The 18,895-nt window shown below is 55.1% G+C and overlaps 1 protein-coding gene across 2 annotated transcripts in view; it reads left to right on the top strand.

The window, feature by feature from the left end:
- The first annotated feature begins 11,286 nt into the window (after positions 1–11,286).
- Positions 11,287–18,895, top strand: part of PRKCB (protein kinase C beta) — a 193,083-nt gene continuing 185,474 nt past the window's right edge. For both annotated transcript variants that reach the window (XM_016155513.2, XM_016155512.2), the window contains exons 1-2: positions 11,287–11,525; positions 12,337–12,368. In XM_016155513.2, the coding sequence (XP_016010999.1) occupies positions 11,353–11,525; positions 12,337–12,368 (205 nt within the window). In that variant the 5' untranslated portion in view covers positions 11,287–11,352. The remainder of the gene's footprint in view (positions 11,526–12,336; positions 12,369–18,895) is intronic.

The raw sequence follows: 18,895 nt of genomic DNA, 5'->3' as shown, positions 1-18,895 counted from the left end.
TCCCCCCAACCCCGCCCACCCCAGGCTGCCGGCCGGGAGCCCCGCGGTACCCACCAGCACCCGCCTGCCTAGGCCAGGTCAGCCCAGCGGCCAAGCGTGGCGAGGGGTTCCAGGACAAAGAGACTTGTCATATTAAATATAGAGAGATATTTTATATAAATATGTGTATATATATATTTAATCTGCAGAGATGGGGTGGCCTCTGACAGAACGACAAAACCTGTTTTTTCTTCCTCGAACGCCCCGCCATTGACATGCTCTGTCTTTGAGAGGGAGTGAGCCCAGGCCCCCCGGGGTCGCTGAGCGGGCCTCTGCTCACGGATGCGGGCAGCAGGGCTCTGAGGGCCTGGGGGGCGGGGTAGCAGCTCAGGCTCTGGGGTCAGGCGGGGGGAGGCGTGCAGCTCTGCCCCTCGGTGACTGAGCTGTCACTCTGCGGTGCCGCTGCCAATGTCTACCATTATTAGGGGGATTCCACGCCTTAACCCAGAAGGGTCAGAACGGCACCCGGCACGTGCCAAGTCCCCAGCACGTGCTTCACTAGGGGAAACAGCGATGCAGACTTTACTGTCGCGCGGCCTCGGGCGGCTGGGAGAGGTGGAAGGTAGGTACGAGGTCGCCGTCCGCCCGTCTTGCCGCCCCGCCCCGGCCCATTTCGCACAATCCTTTCGGAGGAGGATTGAGAAGAGGTCTCCGGACGGTGGTTCGTTCGTACTCGGGTAAGTAATAAATATGGTTCCAGGGGTGACCATGGGGCAGGCGCCGTGCGCCAAGGGGGGGCCGGTTGGCAGACGAGACCGGACAGCTGCTCCCCTCACAGAGGCCCCGGCCGCCGGGGGAGGCGGGCGACGCAGGGCAAGCGCGAAGGCCGGGTCAGCTCGGGAGGTCGCAGGGTCGCGGGGAGGGGCCTTTAGCGCCCACTCCGGGCTCCAGGAAAGGCTTCTGAGAAGCGGGGCTGGGGAGAGCTCACCCCGCCACGGCCGGTCATGAGGCGACTCTCTCTCTCCCCGAGCAAGCGCCGAGAAAGCAGCAGCAGCACTGATGACGACAAGGGAGGCCCATTCGCGGCGCGCTCCGAGCACGTGGCGTGAGGTGGGCCGCTTCGCCCGAAGAGGTCCTCGGTGGATTAACGCCGCGCGACGCGGCCGGCCTCACCCTCCTCGCCCTCATCCCGTAAGATCACGTCTTCGTTTGAATAGTTCATGTTTTCATCATCGTGCGTTTTGTTTTGTTTTGTTTTGTTTTGTTTCGTTTTGTTTGTTTTGCATGAGTCTCCGTTTTCGGTTCTATCGCATTGGACGACTGTCGATCTTGCTCACTGATTTCCCGGTGCCCCTTCGATCTGGGGCTGGAGCTGGGCGCCTCGCTCTCCTCGCCCTAGTCCCGACGAGGAGGCCTCAGGCCGAGCTGTGTCCCCCCCCCCCACCCCGCCCAGGCCCTCTCTGTGCAGAGGCGGCCCCACTTCCTCCTGGCGGACAGGGTCGTGGGAGGAAGGAGAAAGAGAAAGAGAAAGTGTGCCTTGCTCTCACGTGGTCATCCCTCGGTGCCCTGACTCCCCAAACGGGGGCCTGCTGCAGCTTCTCATGCTGCTTTAACAGGGCGCCCACTCCCGCCGGATCTCACAGTGAGAGCCGCCCCCGATGTAACGCAAACACCGAGGAGGAAGCCTCGGGCTGGCGCTGCTGGGTGTTCAACGCCCCGAGGACCCGACCCTCGCTAACACAGAGCGAGCCGCCGCCGGCCTCCTTCCCGGAGCCCCTTGGATGGGGCGGGAACCCCACAGCGGCCGTCTGTGCCGGCTCGGCGGGCAGGGCCGGGGGACCATGGCGGGCACCGCGCCCCGGCCTGGATGTCTGGCCTTTCTGTGTCCACCCTCGCGGCCTCGTCTTTTCAGTTTCCTTTTCTAGAATTTACTAAACCAAACGAAACCTTTCCCTCACCCGAATATTGAGTTTAATTGTGCAGTGTTCATTATTACACAGCGTTTCGGCCACAATTACTTCCTGTTCAAGTTCCTGTTTGTCACCGTGCCGGGAGCCCGCCCAGGTCCTGGAGGAGCAAAGGGAGATCTGGAGACACAGCTCCCCGCTCCCACCCCTCCAAGGAGGCGCGGGCTGTGACAGCAGGCAGATCGGGGACCCCGGGCCTCACAGCTACACGGAGCCCCCGCCTCTCGGGCGGGACCCGGGGCCTGAGGACAGCCGGCGGTGGAAGGCCACGTCTGGGTCTCTATCCGTGAGAAATGAGTGTCTGCAGATACGTACGTATTTTCATGCAGAGCCACGAGAAAAAGAATGAATGCCAACGTATACACAAAAGCGTGGATGAACCTTACAGCTGGGATGTAGAGGGAAAACCCCAGAAACTGTCCGATTCCCATTTACGGGAAGTTCAAGAATAGGCAAGGCTCATCTATGATCTCAGCCTTAAAACGGAAGGAAATCGGGACACACGCCACGACATGGACGGACCCTGGGGACAGCAGGCTGCGTGGAATAAGCCAGCGCAAAGGGCCGGATGTTTGTGACGCCCTCAAACTCATCTGCGGAGCCTCAGCCCCCCGTGTGACGGCAGGTGGAGGTGGGATGTTCGGGAGGCGATTAGGTTTGAATGAGATCGCGAGGGCGGAGCCCCCACGAGGAGATCGATGTCCTTATAAAAAGGAGAGACACGAGGTCTCATCTCATATTCTCCACCTCCATCTTCACCTCCAACTTCGCCACAGGCCGGACCCGGCCGGCACCCTGAGCTCGGACTTCCCGCCTCCAGATCCGTGAGGAGTAAGCGTGTGCTGTCTAAGTCCCCCAGTCCAGGGTCAGTGGTCACAGCGTCCTGAACTAAGAGCGCCGGTCACAAAAGGAGACACTCAGGATGGCCCAGCTCACGTGAATTACCTAGAGCTGTCAAACTCAGAGAGACGGGAAGGAGCGGGGTGGTCGCCGGGGCCTGGGTGCGGGAGGGATGGGTGCTGTTTCCCGGGCGTCGGGCTTCGGTTTCGCGAGGCGAGCGCATTCTGGAGGAGGACGGCACGGCAGTGTGAGCGCACATAATGCCGCGGACCGCGCGCTTCGAGAGGGCTCGTCGCCACCACGGCGCGACGTCCACTCGCACCTGCCAGCGCGGCTGTCGCCAAAAAGACGGGAGAGAGCAAGAAGAGGATGTGGAGAAAGGGGAACCCTCAAGCGTCGCTGGTGGGACTGCAGATGGTCCAGCCGCTGTGGGAAACCGGGCGGAGGTTCCTCAAAAAGTTAAACATAGAACTACCACGTGACCTGGCGATCCCGCTCCTGGGGATGTTTATCTGAGGGAAACGAAATCGCTGTCTTGAAGAGGCCTCTGCGGCCCCATGCTCACTGCAGCTTGGTTCGCAAGAGCCGAGACGTGGACACGGCCTGAATGCCCATCGCCAGATGAACGAGTAAAGAAGCCGTGGCCTGTTGACATGATGGAGTATTAGTCAGCCCTAAAAAAAGAAGGAAATCCTGCCATTTGTGACAACGGGGACGAAACGTGAGGACGTTACGCTAAATGAAATTAAGTCAGATGGAGAAAGAGAAATACCGTGTGATCTCACTTATAAGTGTCATCTAGAAAAACCGGACTCATAGAGACAGAGAGCAGGCTAACGGTTGCCAGGGGCCGGCGGGGCAGGGTGTGGGCTAAGTGTGTGAAAGGGGTCAAGAGGCACAGAGTTCCAGTTCAAAGTCCCGGGCCGTGATGTCCAGCACGGTGACCACAGAGCACAACACTGTATTTTGCATTTTAAAGTTGCTAAGAGAGTAGATCTTTGAAGTTCTCATCACGAGAAAAAAAATTTGCAACTGTGTGAAGTGAGTGATGTTAACTAAACTTACAGCGGTAATCATTTTGTAATATTTGCATACACCAAATAATTATGTTGTACACCACAAACTAAGACAATGTTTTATGTCAATTATATCCCAGTAAAACTGGGGGGAAAAAAGAAATGGTTGAGATGGTAAGTTTTATGTTGCGTATTTTCCCTTACGTATACCGTGTTGCAATTAAAAAATCGTTACACATGTCGTTACATATGTTACGGAACATTTGTTGTAAATTTTATGTTGCCTATATTGTGCTACAATTAAAAATTAAAAAAAAAATTAGTTAACCTAATCCGTGACAACAGAAGCCACCCAGTATTTCCCTCTGCTGGGGCTAATTTCGGGGAAGGGGTACAAGAGAGTTTTCTGGAGAGCTAGAACTTTCCCCTGTTTTGATCTGGTGTGCACAGACATACGTAAAAACATATTCTACTGTAGGCTTAAAATCGATGCACCTTATTGTATTTATGTCACACTGCAACAAAAAAACAAACAAACATGTTTCTGCAGATAGTGTGTTCCCCTTTCTGGCAGAGTTTTCCTATGCAGGAGGGTCCCCTCCCTCCCAGATGCCAATGTGTGCCCCAGGGGACGTCATAGAAATAGCGGTGGTGGTTATGAGCTCCGTGCTCAGGCGACCGGGGGTCAAGTCATAGTGCTGCCTGCCGGCGTCTAACACGGAGCCTCGGGAACGCCGGGTTCCGAAACCTCTCCGTAACTCCACGTCCTCGTCTGTCACCAACAGGGGAGTCACACAGTGGAGACACCAGTGCCTACAAGGTGTTCCGTGTCCAATCAATATTATTTTTTTCCCATTTACCTGTTTATTGTGGTCAAGTACACGAAATGTAAAATTTACCGTTTTGACCCCCATTTTAAGTGTGCCGTTCAGTGGCATTAAGCATGTTCGCATTATTGTCACCTTCACCGCCATCCACCTCCAGAACCCCTTCATCTTCTCACGTTAAAGTTCTGTACCCATGAATCCATTCGCCTTTCCTCCCGTTTTTTAAAATTGTGCTAAAATACATCAACGAAATTATTATCCTGACCATTTTACCTGTGCCGTTCAGTGGTATAAAGCACATTCACACTTCCGTGAGATGGTCCAGACCTCTTCTCATCTTGCAAAACGGAAACTCGATATCCCATTAGACAAGAACGCCCCGTCCTTCCCAGTCGCCGTTCTCCTGTCTGCCTGGGTGACTCTGACCACACTGCAGGTATCTTGAACAAGCTGAATCACACCGCCTTTGTCTTTCTGTAACTGGCTTATTCCACTCAGCATAATGTTCTCCAAGGTCATCCATGCTGTAGCAGGTGTCAGAATTTCCTCCCTTTTAAAGGATGAATAGTATTCCATTGTATGTGTAGGCCACATGTTGCTGACACATCCATCTGCCGATGGACAGGTGGGCTGTTTTTCCCCATGGCGGCCACTATGATACTGGGGTAAAATACCTCTTTCAAATCCTGCCTTCATGATACTTTCATTTTCAACCTATTTGTCTTTGGATCAAAACTGATTCTCTGGTAGACAGCATGCAGTTGGAGCACATTTTAAAAATCCATTCTGACAGTCTCTTCTGTCTTCTGATTGGAGATTTTACATTTAAAGTAATTACTGACAAGGAGGGACTGCTGTCATTTTGCTATTTGTTTTTTTTATGCCTTTTAGCTTTTTCAAATTCTTCATTTCCTGTGTTACTGTCTTCTGTTGTGTTTAGCTGATTTTTTTTCGTAGTGAAACATTTTAATTCTCTTCTCATTTCCTTTTGTGTATATTCTATAACTATCTTCTTTGTGGTTACTATGGGGACTACATTGAACATACCAACATTAAAACACTCTAATTTGAATTCGGACCAGCTTTCCTGAACAGCATACAAACTCTGCTCTTACACGGGTCTGTGCCCGCCTCTTTCACTTAATGATGTCACAAAGTGACATCTTTATACATTATGTGTCCCAAAACATAAATTAAAGTTTTTATTTTTATGGGTACTAGTCTCTTGTATTATGTAGAAAACGAAATGTGGAGTTACAAACCAAAGTCACAATAATACTAGCTTTCATAATTGTCCACATATTTACTTTTACCGAGATCTTTATTTTTCATCTGGCTTTGAGTTACTGCCTAGTTTCTTTTCATTTCAATCTGCATGGCTCTCTCTAGCATTTCTTGCAGAGGTCTCGTGGCAAAAAAATAAATAAATAAAAACTCCCCAAACTATTATTTATCTAGGAATGTCTTAATTCCTCCCTCACAGTCTGAAGGACAGTTTTGCCATTTATAGGATTCTTGGTTGACTTACTTTTTTTTTTTTTTTCCTTTTAACACCTTGAATATATTAGTCTACCGCCTTCTGGCCTCTGAAGGTTTCTGGTGAGAAATCAGCTCATAATCTTATCGGGGTTCCCTTGGATGTGAGGGTCATTTCTCTCTTGCTACTTTCAAGATTCTCTCTTTGTCTAATTCTTCTGCTCGTAATGTCTCAGTGTGATTCTCTTTGAGTTTATCCTGCTTATGGAGCTTCTTGGATATTTATGTTCACATCAATCATCAAATTCGGGTAGTTTTTGGCCATGATTTCTTCAAACAATCTTTCTGCCCTATCTCTCTTCTCCTTCTGGGACTCCCGCAATGCACAGGATGATTACTTGATGGCACCCTATCGGCTCCCAGGCTGTGTTACTTTTTTTCGATCCTTTCTCTTTCTGTTCCTTGATAATTTCAATTGTCCTATCTTCGGGTCCACCAAATCTTTTATCTATCTGCTCAAATCTGCCTTTGAATATTCATTTCAGTTACTGTACTTTTCATCTCTGGAACTTCCTTCTGGTTTCTTTGTAGGTCTTCTCTCTCTCTTGACATTTCCATTTCGTTTATCCTTCATTTTCTTGACTTGCTCTGTATCTTCCATTAGTTCTTTGAGCATCTTTAAGACAGTTGTTTTAAAGTCTTTGTCTAGTAGTTTCTCCACGTGGTCTTTCTGGGGGACAGTGTCTGTTGGTTTATTTTTTTTTCCTTTGAATGAGCCATAGTTTCCTGTTTCTTAATATTAGTTTTTGATTATTAGTAGTAGCAGTTCTAGAGTGCCATTGAGAATTGCTTAACTTTTTCAAATTTCTGCATCCTCATATGTGAGATGAGAATTGTGACATTTTAAAAAAATCAGTAAGTATTTATTGAGCTCTTCCTGTGTGATCCCCGAATTCTTTGACATTCTTTTCATGGAGACACGGGGTCTCCCCTTGAACACAGGCTCTGTGACTGCTTGATCTGTAGCACATGTCGAAAATAACTCAGTTTCCAGATCAGTCTTTAAGGAACTATCATCTTCATTTCCTGTCTTCTTGAGACATTCTCTCTTGGGATGCAGCCACCACTCTGCGAGGCTGCCAGGGGGAGGTCCACATAAAGAGGAAGTAAGACCCCAGCTCAGAGCGACGGCTGAGCCCTCCACTGACGGCCGGCTCCGACTCATCAGCCATGTGAGTGAGCATCCTGAAGGCAGATCCTTCGGCTTCCAGTCAAGCCACCACTGCTGATGCCAGGTGGAGTGGAGGTGGCACTTATGTATATTAGTCATTAAAAAAATTAATTCATTTAATTACTTAAAATCTATTCTTTAGAACAGAACTGTCCAAAGAAAAACAGTGTGAGACACCTAATCTTACCTTCTCTAATAGCCACTTTAAAGCCACCGTATAAGAAACAGGCAAAACTAATTTTAGAGAAAAAAATCTGGTTTAGCCCAATATATCCAAAATATTTTAATTTCAACAGACAAGGAAGATAAAAATTACGAGATATTTTGCATTCTTTTTCTTACTGAACGCTTGATTCTTTGAAGCGTATTTTATAGTTACTGTCACATCTCAGTTCGGACTAGCTACATTCCAAAAGCTCAATGGCCACGTGTGGCCGGTGACGTCCATGTTGGAGAGTGCGTCTTAGAATGGAAGACTTGAAAGGCCGACTAGGCTATCTCTGCCCCCATCTTACAGACGGGGAAAGGAGGGAGGAGGTGACCAGCCCAGGGTTACACAGGGTGAGTCAAGTCTGTCCATGTCCTCATCCCTAGAGCCTGTGAAAGCTTGCTTGGTTGGAAAAAGGCTCTTTGAAAATGCGATTAGGTTAAGGATCCTCAGATCAAGAGATCAACCTACATTATCTAGGTGAGCTCTCAATCCAATGACCAGTGTCCTCGTAAGACAAGATGGGAGATTAGACAGACGGAAGAGGACAAGAGTGACTCACAGAGGGAAGTCGCGAAGATGGAGGCGGATATGGGAGCCATGTGGCCACAAGCCGAGGAGGCCAAAGAATGGGCTGGTCACCAGAACCAGGAAGAGGCAAGGACGGGTTGTCCTCTGAATCCTCTGGACGGAGTAGGGCCTTCTGGCCCCCAGAATCACGAGGTCGTAAATGTCTGTTATTTTTAGCCGCCTGGTTTTGTGATAATTCCTTATGGCAGCCACAGGAAGCTAACATATGCGGCAAGCCTGACCTTGGACTCTGTCCCCAGCCAGAGCCACCTGACTCCCCCGTCGCCTCTGAGGTCTTTCAAGTGGCCAGTGCTCATCCCTTTGTAAACGGCATGGCCTATGCAGAGGCTCTGGTGACCTCGGATGCCCTCGCCCGACCGACGGCGAGCCGCCGTCCTTTGGCTCCATGTGGCACCATGCCATGCTGTCACCTCTTGCTCCATCTACTCAGATGACCTCAACTCCTCTCCCGGCTTTATTTTCTCTCCCCTTCTATCCGTTTTCCCCACAGCGTCTAGGGTAATCTTTCAAGAAAATGTGAGTCACCGCAGGCCACAAACTCTGCCCTCAACTCTCCTCCATCCGCTGGAGTGAAGTCCGAACTCCTTACCGTGTCCACAAGGAGGGCCCCGGCCACTCTGCCGACCCGCCCTGCACCTGCCTCTGCCTCCCGCTCCCCACCCCAGCCGCTGCTCTGAACTGCCAAGCGCACGCCTTCCCAGGGTCCTTTGCGTTCGCCGTTTTCTTCGTCTGCAACATCCTATCCTCAGCCGGCACCCTGGCTCAGGCCCCTCCCTTCATCCGGGTCTTCGCCCCCTTTTAAAGAACCTCCTTGTTCCCTGCTCGTTCCTCTGTCATGCTTTGCTTTCCTCTGCAGTGTGAATCTCCATCTAGTGCAGACTTAGTTCGCTGCTTTGCTGCGCATCTTCCCCATTACACCACGAAGGCGCGGCCTTTCTCTGTTGTCTGTAATCGTGGTGGGCCGGGACGAAGCGGGCGCCCCATAAATTCACCGCAGCACAAACGAACGAATGAATGAGCGAGTGCAGGGCCGCAGGCTCCATGCCGCCCTATATGTATTTTTTCTTTTCCTAAAGATGTCAGAACCTGGATATTTAGGTTAAATTCTACCCAATGTGAACAACAAGAGAGAAAATTCACTGGGCTGGCTAAAAACACGTGTTCGAGGGCCACCCGTTTGAAACCCCTGCCTTATGGGGCTCTGGCTCTGGTGGGGCCGGTGTCCCTTGACCTTCAGATGGCGCAGGCCCTCTGGGGGTCAGGTGGGTCTTCGGGATCCACCAGCCCTTCCCTCCCCAGGCCCCATGAGGCACTGTTTGTTGTTATAGACCAAAGCCAGCCAGACTTGGTTCAAAAGGCAGGATGTGGGCTGCAAGCCTCCGGCTCACTGGTTCAAAGAAAAGCGACTTCAGTAGCAGTGACTCCTGAGATGTCCCCTCACGCCCCCCGGGAGGGGACAGAGCCTTAAAGGACTAATAATAGACAGGCACGTCCAGTTTCCTAAACATGTCAACCTTAAAAAGGAGTGCTATTTTTTTCCCTCGTTACCTTTGAATTACTTTGTGGGGAGGGACATTCTGTTATGACAGGCTTTGCTCGCAACAGGCCACTCGGCAGCTTCCAGGCGAGTTCGTCATGTGGGGCGAAAGTTCTGTGTCGCGGGTTTGACTCCTTCCTGCCGGCGTTTGTGGCTTCATCACCAGTAGGATTTGTAGGTACGCAGTGCGACTTGGGGGCGTGTATGTTAATCGCTCTGAGATATGGGGTTGTTGGGAGGACTAAATAAGGCAGTGCAAGGCATCCGATGTCTACCATTAGGGAACACCTGCTGGACACCGGCGCGGGTAAGGGGTGTGAGCCTTTAATTTGTCAGGACCTCGTTTGTGGGCACAATCGCTCACTCATTCCACCAGTGTTCGTGGAGCTCGGAGGAGAGGGCACCGAGCCAGGTGCTGGGGGACATGGTGAGCAGCGCCGGCCCTCAGGGCCCAGGTCACACCTGCGCAGAGCAGAGCGGCGCTCCAGGTGTGGGGCGCGGTACTACCTGTGGGGGTGGGGGGGACACGGGCCGGCAGGGCGTTGCTCATCTAGGCGGCTCTTACTCTCGATGGCCTTTCTTCCATCCTGCCATCCAGGACAGAGACCCAGTTGGATGTAAGTGTCTTTAACACCTAACACCAGTTAACCTCCGTCCTAAGAAGCAAAAGAGGGGGCAGGTGGCGGCCTCAGCCTACACCTGCCTCTGCCTCCCGTTCGTGGAGATTTTCATGGTATGGATTCCTCTTGCCGCTCAAACCCAAAACCATACAGGCTTCTTTTCCTCAGGGGGCGCACGAATATGACCGGGCTTGCCGAAGATGGGTCAGGAGGGAACGGGGTCGAGGAGGTACTGACATCTGAATCCCTGAACGCCCTCCCGCATTTAGCCCTTTTCCAGCTGAGGAAACGGAGCGACTTGGTGGAGGGGGGCGAGGGGGTGGGGAGTCCTCTTCTGATTGGTCAGGCAGGCACAGGTGGGACTCGTCCTCGGGGTGCTCCCACATACATCCCTGTGTCTCTAAGATCCAGGGGGCCCCTCCCCGCCCTGTGCGGCACGTGTGTGCGGGTCTTTAAGTGCCTGGAGCCACAACGCCTTTTTGAATGAGCGACAGCGGGAGCCCAGCCCCCCAGGAGACGCGAGCAGACTGACCAATGGGATGGGCGGGGGGGTGGATGGGCACCAGCCTCTGCCGAGGTCGGGGAGCAACCGCCGCACCCACCCTACCCCCCTCCCCGCCCCCCCGCCCAGCCCCTGTCCGTCCTGCTCTCAGTTCCCCGGGGCTCCTTCCTCAGCGCCACCGCAGGCCGGGGACGAGTCGGGGCGCAGGCTCGTGTCTGACGGCGGGGGGCGACGGTCCCCACGCCGAGGCAGAGAACACCTCGCGCAGGGGGCCCGGCGGACGCGGACGCCGAACTGCAAAGCAGCTGGCGGCGTTGGGCGGGGCCTGGGCGCGATGCAAATGAGGGGGCGGGCCCGGCGCGGGCTCCGCCCCCTCCCCCGCAGCTGGGGCCAGCGGTGCCGGGCGCAGCTGGGCGCGGGCGGCAGCTGGGCGAGTGGCAGCCGCAGCTCCGCGCGCGCGGCCGCCAGAGCCGGCGCAGGCAGCAGGCCGCCCCCCGCGCCTCGCGGCCGCCGCCCCGGGCCCCCGGCCGGACCCCGCGGGCCCCGCTCCCGCGCAAGATGGCTGAGCCGGCCGCGGGCCCGCCGCCGGGCGAGGGCGAGGAGGGCGCCGTGCGCTTCGCCCGCAAAGGCGCCCTCCGGCAGAAGAACGTGCACGAGGTGAAGGACCACAAATTCACCGCCCGCTTCTTCAAGCAGCCCACCTTCTGCAGCCACTGCACCGACTTCATCTGGTGAGCGCTGCGCCGCGCGCGGGGACCCCTCCGCGCCCCCGCGGGGTGGCCGGCCCCGCGGGTCCCCTCTCCCCTGGCCCCCGCCGGCCGGCCGCAGGGCACCCGCTGCCCGGTCCTGCACCCCAGCGGCCCCCGGAGCGCTCCGCGGCCGCTCAGAGCGCGGGGTCTGCCCCTTTCCGCACGGCAGCGCCCCGAGGGCCCTCTCGCCCGGGGTTCCCTATCTCGCCGCCTCCTTCCGGGCTCCAGGCGCCCGCACCCCCTCCCCTCCTTTCCCGGGGCAGCGCCCTGGGTGCCCTCCCCGCGCGCCGCCCTGAGGGCCTGGGTTCCCCTTTCCACTCCCCTAGCCCCCCTCAGAGCGCTGCGGGCCCCTGGCTCCCCGCTGTCCCTCTGGGCTTGGGGCGCCCCTCTCCTCTCCCAGTGCCCCGGGGGAACACCTCCGCCGCGGGGCTCCCTCTTCCTCGCTCTCCGAGCGTCTTGATCTCGTCTCTCTCCCCCTTTCCCCCCGAGGGTGCTCGAGCATCTCGCGGGCAGATCTCCCGCCGGCCCTCCGCCCCCCCACCCGGGACAGACACTCTCCCCCATCCCGCCCCCGGGGGGTCGCAGCCTCCTCTCTCCCGCTTTCCGAGGGGAGGTGGGGGTTACCGCCGGGCTCCCACCTCCCCCGGGCCCCCGAGGCGGAAGGCTCCCGGGCACCCGCGCGTGGCTGGGAGGGCGCACCTGGGCCGGAGGGGCGGGGGGAGGGGTGGCAGTGGGTAACGAGTGGCGGCTGGGCCCTTCGGGCCGCCTGACTTGCCTCCTTCTGCCTTTGCAGGGGCTTCGGGAAGCAAGGATTTCAGTGCCAAGGTAGGCCGTGGGGCTCTGGGGCTGCCGTTTGTGGGCAGAGGCGGTGGAAGGACTTTCTAGAAGTGACCGAGTTTGGCAGAGAGGGAGGGAATCTGGTCCGTCAGAGAGACCTCCCAAGCCAGGAATTCATCACGGCTGAAGGGTCCTTTTAAGGGGTGTGTGCCCGCGCGGGGCAGTGGTGCTCCATCCAGGAAGAGCCCAGTCCACTGCCAGGCACCCCTTGCCAAGGACGTGCGCCCCTCTTCCTCCCTTCCCCGCACGGAGGAGTCCAGGCGGGTCTCCTGAACCCAGCTGGCCTGCTCAGCCGCACTTCTGGAGGAAGCGCATCCTGGGCGTTTGGGGGAGGACCCCTCCCCGCTAATTCCTGCCCGCCTGTCCTCATCTGAGGGGGTGAGGCTCTGCCTCTTTCCTTGCGTCATAGAGGTCTCTGCAGGTGGCTGCTGCCTCTGCAGATGGTGCAGCCTCTAGAACGGTGACTGTGGTTGTCCCCTGGGCCTCCTTCCTCATGAAGGAGGCGTTTCCAGATGGGGCGCCTTGAGACCCCGGTTTACAACGCTCTTTCTGCTTTCTGTCCAGATACGGGAAGGGCTCCAAGTGACTAGATACCTGGGTCCTCACATCCGGTTTGAGATCCTTGACCCCAGCCGGAGAGGCCCAGCCCCCCGCCATGTGAGCTGTGAAGTGGCCTTGGTCTTGTGTAAGGTAGCCTCAGTGGTCTCTCGGTGCAAATTCACGCTCCAGGGCCAAGTCCCCTGGAGACCCCAGGGTGTCAAACATGTTTAGAGCTGAGAGATTTCACACGGGCGTCAGAACAGTCCCGTCGAGCCGCGAGCAGCTGTCTGTTCGGCTCGGTGCACACTTGCCGTTTCGTCCCTGGGGGGGTCCCAGCCAGGCCCTCTTCACCCTGTCCAGTTCCTGGAGGCATCTGAGTTTGCCACGTCTGGTCTGCAGAGGTATTATTATTATTTTTTTGAGGAGGGCTGTGGTCGAGTTTGGTGAGGAACATCACATCTCTGCGCTGTGTCTCACGGGCACCCGCCCCGGTGAGCTGGGCTGAGGTCAGGGGAAGAAAGCGTTTGACTGTTGGAGAACCCGAGATGTGGCCGAAGCACCCACGGCAGTTTTGTTGTTACGTCTCCACCCGCCAGGGATGAGCGGTTGGTCCCCGTGAGTGCGGGTGGCGTCCTCAGTTGCCCGGCACCGCTGTCCTCTGAGACCCCTGAGCTCGTCCCAGGACTCTCCTAGACCTGCCCAGCCTCCCCTACAAAATAGGGATCCCCGGTTCCACGCACTGTGTCGGAGGACTCCCCCGAACCCCACGGCTGATGCAAAGAGTTGGGTTGTTTTCTAGAATTTTGTCCGAGCCCCCGAGCAAAGTCCCCGTGGTGTCTCGGCGCAGGAATTCACGGAAGGGCTTCAAGGTCACCTTTTCACGTCCGCGCATCGGGCCCCGTCTTCGCTTTGTGCTGAGGTCGGGGTGCTCTTTGAACACCTTCGCTGCTGCTCTCTGGTCCTCCCTGCTCTGCGTTATCGGTGGCTAGGAAAGTCGCTTCGGATTGTGCAGGTGGTGACAGGCTTGAAGCAGGAGACGCCTTTTTTCAAAGCCCGGAAAAGAACAGGAATTTTCCGGTGTAGTAAGAGTTAAGCAGAATTAAGATTCTAGTGAAATACGGCCACTTTCGAGGAGGAGTGCTTCTTTAAGAAAAATTTTTTTTTTTTTTGTCGCCTTTCTTTGTCTCCCTTCCTGGAGAGGCAGCCAAGGGCAGTGGGCACGTGTGTAGCCGACCGGGCAGGTCTCCGTGGGTGTGAGTCTCGGCCTTGCGAGTTCCCAGCCATGTTCCTTAGCTTCTTGGCACCTCCGGTTCCTCGTCTGTGAAATGGGTCCAACAACGGTGTCCACCTCAGAAAGTTGCCGAGCAGCTCAAAGTGGTTGCAGTACACAAGGTGCTTGGACCAGAGCTTGGCACGTAGTAAACACTCGGAAAATATTGGCTCTTACGGTTGTCCCCAGACGACCCGCTAGCGGGGCAGCTGGTGTGGGAGCCGGCCAGCACGGCGGGGTTGCTTTGCTCTGGGACCAGCTGCCAGGTGAGAGTCAGAATCCAGCTGTGAGCAGCTGGTCTCCCTGGGGTGTGACAGAGCAGGGGAGGGGCTGGGGCGCCCCAAAATTGAGATGCTCAGGATGGGGACATCTAGGGAGGGGTAAGCTTGTCCTCAGGTCTAGAGGAGTTTCTTATCTGAGTATTTCTGGCACCACAGATTTCCTTTTAAAGCAAATCTAAACAAAACAGGGTCAACGTTTTCTAGAAAATACATAAGGCTTTACTCTCCGAAGTCAGGGGTCCAGAGCCCGGGCTCCCGGGTCCCTTTCGGGTTTCTGCTCTGCCATCCCAGGAGTGCCAGCGACCTGTCTCATGGCCCAAGAGGGGTGCTAGACCCTCCGGCCATCACACCCTTATTTCAGCCAGCAGGAAGGAAGGGGCTGAGAACGGCATGGTCAGCGGCGGAAGTGGCCGCAAGATGCTCTGTCCTGTGCTGCCAGCCGGGACGTAATCGCATGCCCACACGTCACTGCAAGGAGGCGCGTGAGAGACGAGGCCGTGTTCCCAGCTACAGGCGTCGCGCGTGCGTGCGCATGTGCATGCGTGTGCGTGTGCATTTGTGTGCGTGCGTGTGCGTGCGTGCGTGCACGTGTGCGTGTGTGTGCGTGCATGTGCATGTTCCCTTTCAGACGTGGAAGGAGACGAGAGAGGGAGTTTCGGCTCTCCTCAGCGAGGAGGAGTGTAGGATGGTCACAAGGCAAGGAGACCATCGTACTGTCACTGGAGTTGGGGACAGTAGGATGAGGTGAGAGGGGACGCATGGAAAGTCCATACACTGTGGGAAATGATGGATTGCCGCGTGCTCAGGGGAGCTTAAGAATAGATTTCCTTTCGTACCGCAGAGGACAAAGCCCCGCTTGTCCGCCGCATACTGTCTTTCTGTTTCCGCACACTCGGCGTGTTATGAAAACCGCTCTCTGTGAGGTAGCTGAAGGGTGTCTCGGGTGACAGGGGCCCGGGGCTCCGAATCCCTGCTGCGAGACTGCCGGACCTCCGGCAGGAGCGGGACCCGCGGCGAGGCCAGGCGGACCGCTCTCCGGGTCATGCTTTCGCGGGGCCGGGAAGGCGCGTCTGCGCTCGATCGTAATCCAGGCGAGCCTCTGCGGGGCGGGGGCGCTACGCTCGGCCCGAGAAGCCACCGCGGTGTCGGGGAGGAACGCTTTTTTCTTTTCAAGGGCAGTCACTTCAGTCGAAGCAGGGAGGCAAGAAAACGTGGCTTCGGGATTCGCGCCATGAGGCCGGAGGGACAGCGGGCCTGTGGCTTCGGGCATGTCACCGACCTGCAGTCGCCTGGATTCTCTCACCCGGGAAGTGGGGCCAGTCATAGCCGCCGTGCGGGGTGATGGCGACGGGTGAAGGGGGTGTGAGGGAAGCGTTCACGCTGGGTGCTGGCGATCGAGCGAGGTGACCGCTGTTACCGGTTAGCCGCAGGCCGCCGCGGGGCAGCTAGTTCTGGAGCTCCCGACGTGGGTTTGCCGGTTTCGCGTGTGCAGATGGCTGTTCTCAGGTCCACGTGTTCACCGACTTCCGGCGGCACCCGGGGCACCCGGCTCTGTCTGGCCCAGACTCTGAGGCCTGTTTGGAGTCGCTTCTCACCCCTGTCCCTGTGGGAAGGGGCTCCCTAGAAAACCCCCGCGCTGTCAACTTCTGACATTCAGACCAGCGGCGATGAGTAAACCGGCTCCCTCCTTTCCTGTGGAGACCGGAAACCACGTTTGGAAGCCTTCTAATGGGAATTATTCTTTAAAAAAAAAAACCCCGAGTGGGCCAGAACATCGCTGGTTTGTGGACATCAGCTGTCTGGAGCGCGGGTTCCTCCTTGGTCTGCAGTTAACACGCGCAGATTTCAATACGCACTTAGAAAAAAAACACCCGTCAAAGACGAATCAGAGGTTAATTTTATTTTGGCATCATTTTTCCTATGGGATAAAACTCATGATATCCTGCACGTCAGGTTGACCTTTCTCAGTAAAATCATAAAGAGAGCCTGTGCGTGAGCGCGCGTGTGTGAGTGTGAACATAAGTATGTGAGCATGTGTGTGCACGTGTGAGAGTGTGTGTGAGTGCGCATGTGAACATGTGAGTGTGTGAGCATGTGTGAATATGTGTGTGCATGTGAGTGTGAGTACATGTGAGTGTGTATGTGTGAATGTGTGTGTGTGCATGCATGTGAGTGTGTAAGCATATGTGCGTGCATGTGAGTGTATGTAAGTGTATGTGAGTGCATGTGAGTGTGTGAGTGCGTGAGTATGTGTGAGTGTGTGTGCGCATGTGAGTGTGTGCATGTGAGTGTGCAAGCATGTGTGCGTGCGTGTGTGCGCAGTCGTTGAGTCAAGCTGCGTTCCTGGACACCGCTCCAATCCTCCTCCTCTCCTTTGGGGAAGCGGGTCCCAGCGCGGAGGAAGCCAGAGCCCGCCCGCCTCCTGGTTTCTTCTGAGGGCGTCCGGGGGTTCTACGTGGCTAGGAGGCAGAGGCGTTGGGCCTTTGTGTTTGACGGTTTGACTTAAAAAATTTTCCCACCTGAGGTGGAATTTCAGGCCCAAAGTCTTTACTGAAAATAACAATCCGTGGGTGGTTAGCGTCGGGCCTTCGAGAGGAAGGGAGGACTTGCTGGAGAGGCAGCGGCAAGTCCTCGTGGAGCTGCGGAGCACTCAGGGGCAGCCTGCCGCATTGTCACTGGGCAGCGGGTCGCCTGGCTAAGGAGTCGGGGAACACGCGGCCTTCGGAGGTCCGGCCGACGCGGCATGAGCCTCTCCAGAACTAGTTGAAAAGTGCACATTCTTTCCGAGTGCTAATGCTACTCCAGGTACTGCCCAGAACCAGGCACAGCGGGTTTGCGGTGTGTAGGGATCCTTCGAGAAAGAGATGGAGAGAAGGTTACTGGTCAAAACGTACACCGAAGGCTTGAAGGCCATTTATGAGCATTCTTGCTCTCGGAGGCCCTTTCTTTCTCCTCTCTCCTTCTTTCTGCCTGTTTTTCTGTTTCTGACTCTGTCTCTGTCTGTCTACACACAGACACACGCGTGCACACACACAGACACACACGTGCACACACGTACCCCCCCTCACACACAGGAAATAGATCAGTGTGTCACAGTTTTGTGAATATGTACTTTCTTTGGATACTTTTCAGTTACGAGGAGTGAAATTACTAAGTACGCAATTTAAAACCTACGCTCCGGGGTTTCGAGTCTGCAGTCCAGTGAATTCTTCGGTGGGTAGGGGGGTGTCAGCTGAAAAGCTCTTCATTTTTGGCTGATGCATTCAGGAGCTTGGTCCCTTGTTGCTTTTGGCATTCGATATAATACCCTGGATTCTTTGACTTCACTCATCCAATCTCTCCAGTGAAATTGTGTGATATGCTCTAGATTTGACTGTTGGTCTTTTTGGTAGAACATACAAAATCCAGGGTTTACATGTGGCATTTGGAGGTGTGATGGCTGCTAGAAAATCTGGTAGGACATTTACAGGTATAACACATATAGCTATTTGTCCGTCCGTCTGTCCATCCATCCATCCATCTATCTTTCCATTAATCCATCCGTCCGTCTGTCAGTCCGTCCATCCCTCCAACAAGCATTCAGTCGTTAAGTTCTTTGTGTGAGGAACTACTTTTTGGAGGGTGGGAACACAGTGGGAATGGACCGAGATCTCTCTCGCGAGGAGCTGGCAGCGTGATGGGAGAGATGAGACATTCTACGAATCGTCACACCGGTATTCGATTCCACGTTTAAGTCCTCTGAAGAAAACGTGCCCCGAGCTATGAGGGGGTGGATCAGGAGGTACGACCCTGTGTATGGGTTGGGGGTGGAGTCAGGGGATTTTGGGGCCTGAGAATGAAAACCGAAAACCAGACTTCCCACTCTCTGAGGTGATTGGAGGAGAGCCTGCGTGTTCAAGGACCCAGAGCCGAGAGACTTGTCTGTCTGTGACACTGCTTGTAAAAGACGCAGGAGGGCTTATCTCTGTCCCTCCGCAGAGGAGCCCTGACTGCGTTTGTGCCGTGGTTGCAAGGAAGATGAATATTTAGTAGCATTAGATGGTTACTTTAAGATGGCTTCGCTCCCCACAGGCAGAGAACGTCACCTCCTTTTAGCTAATAACTCAGATAATGAGCTGACTTCCTTTTTTGTTCGGGGGTTGCAGTTTGAGGTGGCAGTACTGAAGCTGAAAAATCAGACCATTTCAGAGGTGGGGGAGCAAGTCTGAGCCAACAGATTAAGGAGAGAGGGAGAGAGAGAGCGAGAGAGCGAGAGAGAGAGAGAGAGAGAGAGAGCGCAAAGCATTTCAGTGAAAGGCATTTGGGAGCTGACAGCCAGTTTTCAGGGGTGCGGGGTTCCTGGCATTGCCTCCCGACCTCCTTCCTCACCCAGTTCATGTCTGATGCCTACAACTCTCCTTTCCTTTTGCCTAGGCAGTCAGTCC

Source organism: Rousettus aegyptiacus, unplaced genomic scaffold (assembly GCF_014176215.1).
Source record: "Rousettus aegyptiacus isolate mRouAeg1 unplaced genomic scaffold, mRouAeg1.p scaffold_m13_p_8, whole genome shotgun sequence".
NCBI classification, from domain to species: Eukaryota; Metazoa; Chordata; class Mammalia; order Chiroptera; family Pteropodidae; genus Rousettus; species Rousettus aegyptiacus.
The sequence above is the reverse complement of the archived record's forward strand: the minus strand, read 5'-3'. Positions and strand labels throughout refer to the sequence as shown.